The following is a 9208-nucleotide window of genomic DNA, read 5'->3' as shown; positions in this document are numbered from 1 at the left end:
ACTTAACCCTTAAGGGACGGCATAATTTATCAGTGTGCAGCACCCCAGACCGGGGAAACTTTGAGGTCGGCAAAATAAAAAAAAATCACATCAGTGGAAAGAGAATGACACGTACATTTACACTGTATAAATAAAAATATTAGAAAAAAACTTCCCTACCTTCCACGAGAAGTTGAAAATGACTATTTACAACCCCTTGTGGGGCCTCATTTACAAGACAATCATAAATTTTACCAACTTATATGTTTTTTCTAATAAATAAATTTATTGTATTTTGTAAAATTATTATTACTGCTCACACAATATCAAAACAGATAAGAAATAAAAGCAGTCACAAATTTTTTGCATATTTGTTGAAAAATATTCACGTAAATTTACGAGAAAGAAGATTCAGTAACTTTTTTTTTTACTTTTACATGCTTTTTCTCCTATTTCTTTGCTATTTTCTTTGTAAAATTACATTTACAACCGACATACTATTGTAAAAGACAAAAACAAAAAACAACAGCAACCCCTTCGTATATTTGCAAGCAAATTTACAAAAAGATTCATGTGAGAGAGAGATGCAGTACTTTCCACCTTCAAGTCAGAAGCATTACTGATGGCTGAAAAGACGTCTGTGGCAACACTGGTACAACTCTCAGGTCAGAATAGAAGTTGCCATTACTGAATTTATAGCATATAGAAGTATTGGCACCTCTCTCTCGCCTCATTCTTACCATATCAGTGGTGCGTAATATTGTTTCACACTCAGCCTCAATCCGTCCACCTCCCCAATCCTGTTTTACTTCACACTGAGGCTCAGTCCGTCCCTTAAGGGTTAAGAACTTTGAAGACAGCTCTTGCTGCGGCAAAGTGTGTTAGTAAGCTTCAAGACCTTTCTTGTATGTGGGCTTTGTTCTAGTGGCACCCTCTCTCTTTTCTTTCATTACTTGGAGAAAAGATATAGAAGTGAAAGCCCTTCTCAGATTTTTGACAGTGCCTAATTTAACTGCTTTGGTAGGCAGTGCTGAAGTGGCTGTCTTCTGTCCAGTTAGAACTCTTAGCGTTTACCTGGACAGATATAAACCTTTAAGAGGAGGAGTTAAGTATTTATCTTTGGTGTTAGGAGACCAAACACTCCTATGTCCAAGAATGCTCAAGTCAATGCATACACAGTTGATTCCTGAGCTTTTACCATTTTTTAAAATAATCCTCATGTCTTCCGTACTGTAAGCACGTCTTTATTTCCTTTAAAACCTCTCGCTAGAGAAGGTTGTCATGTAGCTCAGGAGAGATGTAACTGTTGTTGACTCATATTATTTGTGAAATGTTCAAATTTGGCATGAAGTGTAAAGCCTTTAGTCCTATCGTTGCGGCGGGGACGCTTTCTCCTGAACCGAATATGATAGTAACCTTGCTTTCTATCTTATCATTAGTTATTAGAAAATCCTACTATTGAATTTTGGGAGCATGAAGGTACACATTCGTGTATAGGAGTAGAAGGTGGCAGTTGTCTTTAGTTTTGCACTGTCAGATATGGGCTTTCGACTCAAGCACTGGAGTCACTAGTACTCTACGAGATAGTCCTTTTTTCCCCTATAAGGATCCTCTGACGAGTCTCGTTACAAGGGCCATACACCCTGTTGAGATTCCAATGTCTAGCAACAGTACAGTACTTGCCAGTAAGGATCACACAACAGGCAGGAATGTTGAGAAGCTTTTTTTCCCTTTGTAAATAGCTTTTAGTTCGCTTGGCTGAACATTTTCTCTCTGACTGTACTAACCCACCATCCTCTTTCAATGTAGCAGTCAGCTAACTGTGACAGTAGGTAAGATTCATTCCAAATAATGAGAATTTTCATGATAAAATTAATTATTTGGATACTTACTGTTAAAAGTGGAAACCCACCCAGCCGGGTGGTCATGAAGAATTCTGACAGGAACGTAATCATTCCCGCACCACCTGGTGGGAAACAGGTGATTTCAGAGACAGTCCCAGGGGGTTAGCTAAGCTTTATTTTGTTTTACTTTGATTGCCAATCGCACCAAATGGCGCGAAGATTTAGGCTACTTTAATTGTATGCGAGTATCCAAATAATTTTATCATAAAAATTCTCTTATTTTTTGCTTGCAAACTGTTAATCTTGGTGAATCAAGAATAGGTGAAAATGACCTTTGAAAGATGGCCTACTATACTATACAGGAAAGCTTTAAAGCATCGTTTAACAAAAGTATGATCATGCCTAATTATTTTTCTCATGTTTGATTAGGTTAGGTAAATGTTTAATGGTGTCAGATTTCTATTACAAGCTGTATTTAAGTGATTTTCCTTTATTATTGTAGGCACTCCAGAGTACATTCAGAGGAATTGATAATCTTGAGAACCTGATAAAACAGGTCAAGGATGACCTGGTTAAAATGGAAGCAGCTGTTAGTCAAGCAGAAGCAGATTTGAATCCAAGCCATGGGTTTACAATCAGACCTTTATTCTTCGTAAGTTTTAAAGTTCAGTTGTTTATGTAGAAATTAAATAAAAGCCCTTGGCATTAATGGCTTCTGATATACTATTTTTGTTTTTTTTTCAGTCAGGTACATTCAAATACTGTATACTCAAAATGTTGTGATGAAATATATCTTGTCTGTTCTGTTATATTCCGAAACACACTTTAATATATATCTCTTTCAGAGAAGGGAGGCAAACTTACCTCCAATGCATTCTTCCTCACCAAAGACTTTTGAACCTCCCAAGATATTTCGAACAGATGATTACTTTGTATCTTCGGACTCACAGCCAGAGCCATGCTCTTCAGTTTTGAATCCATTGAGTAAGAATTAAGTCATCGTTATGTTTTGATACAAGTTCAGTTATTATTGCCTTATTTTACATGGTAGTATTGTATACAGTATTCTCATTTTTTATTTGTATACACTCATTTTTTATGTACATGTATAGTAGATCTGCTACCTAAATGAAATTTAGGTTGAAAAGAAACATATCATTAAGCATGAAATTTTGGATTTTATTTCTCTAGAAGTCGTAAGTTTGCTGATTTGAAGCAGCAGTACTTTATTGCTCACTATTATGTGATCTGTTGTCTGTACAGCAGTCTGGAGCTGTTGAACAACACTTAACTGTTATTTTGTTGCTGTGATAATGGAAATCTTTTCCATATTTTCTTGCATTGTTGAGCCCTTTCTTTTCTATATTGTGCTCAGGTTAATTATGAATTTTAGAATTGTATATTTATATATTTTCTACAGAATAAGATAGGGAGTCAATAGCAGAGTTTGCCACAATAAGCTAGAGATCAGAAGTATTTCCAGTTAGTGAATTTCTCTATGAAGCAGAAGTGATTGCTGTGGTCCACAGATAATGTGCAAATTGTTGCATTCAACTGTAGGGTCCAAATTAGATGCATAACTATTGTGCTAGTTCTTTCATGTGATATACATCATCAGGATACAGTACCTTCATCAGTATTGCTTCAGAATGATAAAATTGGCATAAATACCCCAGAAATGTAACAGAATCTGTTTAGCCATAAATTTTACATATGTACTATCACCAGGGAATAAATAATTAGTATATTGCACCTTAAAAGAAAGGCTAACAGGAGTTTCTGACAGGTCTTGAAATTAGGAGCTGTAAGAATTAAAGGGATAAAGTGATTTTTTAAAACTAATATATAACAAATCAGTAATAAAAAGATGCTGTCTAATAGTGTACTATAAAGGAGTGAAAGAAATTAATAAGGTTGTATAAGTGCAAGCATTTGAAATTTTAGCACAAACCTGCAGTCATCTAGTGGTTCCAGTGCCAGGTCATCTGATCAGGCATTCATCAATCAAATCAGCAAAGCTACAGAATACTTGAGTGAAGCCTTGAAGTTTAGACAGATGGTGAACAAAAGGTGTTTAGCTTCAGGAAAATGTTAAAGTTGGCCATCTTTTCAACATCAGTTACACACTCCATAGGCAGAGGTTTGTTTTCTTAATTATTGCTATCTTTGAAGGCACTTGCAACTGGGTATACTGTAGTGATGTACATTCATGATTGAGATTTTGAGTGCCGTTTCTAATATGGAATGATGTTTGAGTAGGTTGGTGGACAGTGGTGTAATAAGTATGAACTATAAAAGCTATTTTAAGGGAGTACCCATTTTCTTGATCTGGAAGTTATTATAAAGAATGTGGAAGATTTTGGCAAACCGGCTTCTCTACTTCAGGGGTATACATGATGGTTAAAGAAAGCTTGCTGACTGGTACATATTACATTGAATGACCAGATTTCCTCATTCTTGAACCAAGCTTGTTCAGTGAATTTGTTACTTAAAAATTCTTAGCCATGATTTGGCATTTATACTTTTTTGGGTAGGTCCTTGAACTAAGAATAGAAGCCGGATTTATTTGCTTTTGGTGATGCTCTTCTGATTTTGACTTTTCTGTGTGAAACTCTGCCTTCACTTTGGATTTTGTAGTTTTTTAAATGCTTGTTAACTGCATACAATGTTTATTCATGTACATTTTAAATATAATGATACCGGTAATTACCTCTGTAATAATCACTTTCCTCTTATACTGTACAGGTGTTTTTTTCATGCATTAGAAAATACTTCTGGCACACCAATTACTGTAAGGTATGGTAGCAGTGGCACTTAAATTCAGTTTAATATATCAAAAATGGCTGAGAGAGAAAATGTAATTTTTCAAGAATTGATCACTGTAATCAGAAAAGTGCATGAAAGGGCGCCAGATGCCTTTTCTTAATCAACAACCATACATAGGTAAATCAGTATAAGAGGTATTTTGAATTGTTTAAACATAGCTGTACTGCTCTGTAATGTAGATTTCTGCTGTTTTCCAATATATGGCTCTTTTGTACATCAAATTACAGTGAAAAACTGTATTTGATGTACTATCTCTTTTTGATATTTTTTTAATTTTCACCATACATGTTAACTATGCTTATTTCCTTTCAGCTTTAAAGATTGCAGACTTGTAGAGGTAGAGTTAGGTTCCAAATAGGCTTAGTGCATTTGTTCTTCCCAGCTTAGAGCTGGAGCCGGCATGATGAACCTTTAGTTGGGATGGAAAAAATTGAACAGAATATCCACTAACATCCTGGTATCCATTGTGAAGTCCAGGTTGTAGGAACAGAAGCACTAGTATCCCAATATGTATTTAACACTAATATCTCAATATATATGTAAGGATAAACACAGTCAGATCATATAATACACACACAGTTGAAAACTCAGGAATTGTAAGTGAAAAGTTCCTTGATCAAAGTCTGAATGCCAAGTTGAGTATATATATGTTGATTTATTTAGAGTAGATCAGGCATATTTGTTGCTTTTTTACAGACTGGGACTTTTGAAGAGAGTTTAGATAAAGTTCTAGATTACCATGCTTGGAAAGTTTTATAATTTCCCATGAAGGATCTTAGGCTGCATTTCATGGATATTTGGAGTAGACTGCAGGTGCCATTACAACAAATTCAAGTACAAAATTACAGTCTTGGGGATAAGCTTTTGAGCAATCATTACGCATTAAATTCATACGCAACACAATTTATAAGGTAAAAAGTCAATGAAACAAAAACTAAGTGAAACATCAGTATTTACTAAATTTTAGCAGACTGATACAGAGCATAACGGGTATCATTACATCACAGACAAGTTTTATGTGCTTTGAAGACAATAGGACACACAACAAAAGAAATTATTGCTTCTGACTGGCACTTGTGCAAATAATACTTGTAATGAAATCCTGTACTATTTGTGTGAACTATAACAATCTTCTTACCACTATATGCTCTAAGGCCTTCCTTTGGGATGAAATGACAAATTATCATTTAGAGTCCCATAAAATTGCTTAAAAGTGCCATAACACAACATGCGCATAAACAAATACAAATTATTCCTTCATTAGTACAAATGCATCATTGCACAGAACACTGCAATATAAAATCATATTTTCAAGATATTTTTGTGCCATACTCATTAACCCTCTTAAAGACAAAATTTAAATAGAAGGGTTACCTATGCATTTGCTATACTATGCTATTGGTATTACATTACATCAAGTATTTAAAGTTAAGGGGAAATTAACTGAACTAGTAACATTGAAATCAAAACTAGGAAATATTTTGTTAAAAATAAAAACTGGCAAGTTATTATTAATAATCTGGACTCCCGAAATGATTGTTCTTGTACTATATACAGTACATCATAAAATATGCCTTTTACAGAAAAGTCTTGACCATGAAAGTGTAAATTGTGGAAAATTCAAAAAAAATTACAGATGTTTGCCATTTATAATTCATGAATCCACGAGGCATTACCTCTAGGAATATATATTATGTTGGAATGTGTAATTTGGTCAGTGTGTAAATTACCAATACAGAACATACATACTACTGTGGTGAGAAGCAGAAAAAATAAGGGAATATAATTACTGTACTACTTCAGTTGACAGAACAATATACATGAACTACAAATAAGTGACAATAAACAAATTCAGTTTTAGCTTTTAAGTGAAATTATTAATTTTGCAATTGATATCAATTACACTTTTCTGTAATTGAGGTTCAAGGAAAAAATATGTTTACCACAAGGCTTGAAAAAGCTCAACTGATTTTTTTTTTAAACTAAACTTCATTTTACATTTAAATCCTTAAGTTTAAACATCAAGACCTACCTCAGCAATAGACAGGATCCCTACTTTCTTGAAAGGTATTTTTAATTTTGCTGCTAATAGCTATAATTCACAATTTTTCTTCAAAATAGTTTTTACTTACTTTGGCAACATATTTCAGTGCATGATATTTAACTATTGGCATGAATTTTGTCAAATAAATGGTACAGTTCTTATGTCAGGTTAACACCACAAAGTCAAAAGAGCATTAACAGTTTTTAAAATTTGTAGAACTGATACTAGGTATGTAGATACTCTTCCCAAGCAAAGTCAGATACATTTTTTCAGTCTTTTCTGTATATTCATCAATATTTTATCCCTTTTAGTTTTGACTAAGAAAATGCATTACAGTATAATAGTTGTGAAATACTGTCTGAAATGGTATCCTGATTTTCATATATCACATTGCCATAAATCCTGGTATAGTTCCAGATAGCTGGCAAATATATTCACAATGGATAGTTAACCTGAATTTATAAGAGAAAAATAACTATTGATATACATTCAATCCTCCAATAGCATAAAAATAGACTCACTTCATTTAAGGCTACTTGTATGACAGAAGGAGCCACTGTAAAGGCTAGTAACAAGCTCAACCAGCAAATCAGATAAACCTGCCTTATTTATCATAATTATACTCACCATTAAATTACAGTACTGTAGTTCAAGTACCCCACCTGAAGTGCTATAAGGAACAGCACAAACATTCACATTTTCCACAGATTCAAGCAGTTCAACAGGGTCCAAGATTAATTTTGACATACATTCTAGTGACCATGCCCAAGTATTTCTGGATGTCAAAAATATCAACATCAGGTGAAGCATTAATGAAATGAGAATCCCCAGATTAGGTGATCTAATATCTACCATGTGATATGATAAACTGTTGATATATTGAGGCACAAAACAGGCTATATATCTCTAAGCTATTCTTAAAAGTTGGATTTATCTATATATACTATATATTTCTATATTTTCAAAGACACTATCAGAAAATTTTACATCATGTCAAAAGGTATTTCCTTTTAAAAATTACAACATTATGAAACACTTCTTTAGGCCTTTATGCTCAATATTGCACAAAGTATGCTGCATGTACATCTGTCAATTATATAAGCAATTCAAGTTTAAACTGGATACTTCATATACCCTAGAGAACGCCAATAAATTTTTCCCAACATGAAAGATGATTTGTATTAGCTCTCAAAGAATATACACATTTGGCTGCATACTGATACATCTATTATAATTCATTATACTAACTATATACATAACTATCACAACATTTGGGATATAATTGAGCCAGTAATAAACTAGCAATACTATTTTCCATTGTTATTCCCTCATCACAATATGGACAGATAGGCACAGACATCCACTGTGAACTGAAGTCACCAGTTGCTTGTATACATATGCATTTGTTTCAAACCACTGCTTCTGACACCATGAAGTCTGAAGGTTCCTTGTGCAGGTGCTGCAGTATTAAATCTTATTGGCTTTCACTTTCACTTTACACACCAAGATGTGAATTTCACTGTCCCAAATCATGCATACACTGTAAAGTCAAAAGCACAAACTTCACTGACAGCCTTTTACTGTGCAAAATTTTTATATTTCATTTCCAAAATTATGATAATTTTCCAACATGCAAAGTTGTAGGCAAGAGCTTGTTCACTGTTAAGATAAACATATAAACTATGAAAGTTGAGGTATACAATACAGTCATTAAAGAATGAGACACTAGGTCAACAACAAAAGCACAACATTGTGGTGGCTGTGAAAGGGATGAAGATCATGAAAAACAGCAAAGCTTACGCCAACCACGTTTCCTGGAGGTATCATCCGTGTAATCTAATGCATTACTGTTCAGGGGCTCATTTGCACCATCCCTTGCACCGCTTTCTCCCCCCAGCTTGCGATGTTTTGTGGAAAATGACCACTTAGAAGAGCCACCTCTGCTGAGCTGAGGGGTATTTCGGGCTTCCAAAGCTGCCAAGATCGCTTGGTCAAAAACTTCCTTAAGATTACGTTGTGTAAGGGCTGAGGATTCAACATAAGCTACAGCTCCAATTTGATTTGCCAACCGACGTGCTGCCACTTCTGATACTGGTTGCTCTCGATATTGAGCCAATTCTATAAGGACCTGTAAAAGAATAAATTTGGAAGTTAAAAACTTAGTTTTTGCATTTACAATAAAAATTATTTTAGAAATTGTCATTTCTTAAACTGGGAATGTCCATTTACACACGAATTTCAAAAATAGGACACAAAGCCTCTTGTAACAACTATTATGCAAGCCCTAGTATAGTTTCTCATCTTTGCCACCCCCCAACCATCTTCAAATCTTTTATCTGTAGCACCATTAATCTTACATTAAAACAGAATGATACTAAATTTTATTACAAATGCAAAATACAGACACCATCCTTCTTAAGAACACTCAACTTACAAACATTCCGAGATAGAAACAAACAGGATCACAAATTAAAATTGTTTTCAGATCTCTCCCCTTTGCCACCCATAAGTTCAA

General features: G+C 34.2%; 2 protein-coding genes across 4 annotated transcripts in view; one reads left to right on the top strand and one right to left on the bottom strand.

Moving 5' to 3' along the window:
• Blos4 (biogenesis of lysosome-related organelles complex 1 subunit 4) overlaps nt 1–9208 on the top strand; it is a 66743-nt gene that overhangs the window by 50729 nt on the left and 6806 nt on the right. Inside the window, exons 4-6 of one of the 3 annotated variants that reach the window (XM_067118458.1) lie at nt 2326–2475; nt 2669–2807; nt 3244–4532. In XM_067118458.1, coding sequence (XP_066974559.1) covers nt 2326–2475; nt 2669–2807; nt 3244–3248 — 294 coding nt within the window. In that variant the 3' untranslated portion in view covers nt 3249–4532. Of the gene's footprint in view, nt 1–2325; nt 2476–2668; nt 4533–9208 lie in introns of those variants that run through there. The other 2 variants (XM_067118456.1, XM_067118457.1) reach the window with 2 other exon arrangements.
• The window catches only part of LOC136847116 (cell division control protein 42 homolog), a 258623-nt gene continuing 254999 nt past the window's right edge, over nt 5585–9208 (bottom strand). Inside the window, exon 4 of the mRNA XM_067118455.1 lies at nt 5585–8821. Within this exon, the coding sequence (XP_066974556.1) occupies nt 8471–8821 (351 nt within the window). The 3' untranslated portion in view covers nt 5585–8470. The remainder of the gene's footprint in view (nt 8822–9208) is intronic.

Source organism: Macrobrachium rosenbergii, chromosome 16 (genome assembly GCF_040412425.1).
Source record: "Macrobrachium rosenbergii isolate ZJJX-2024 chromosome 16, ASM4041242v1, whole genome shotgun sequence".
Lineage (NCBI taxonomy): Eukaryota > Metazoa > Arthropoda > Malacostraca > Decapoda > Palaemonidae > Macrobrachium > Macrobrachium rosenbergii.
Note: the sequence above shows the minus strand (reverse complement) of the source record. Positions and strands in the feature narration are given on the sequence as shown.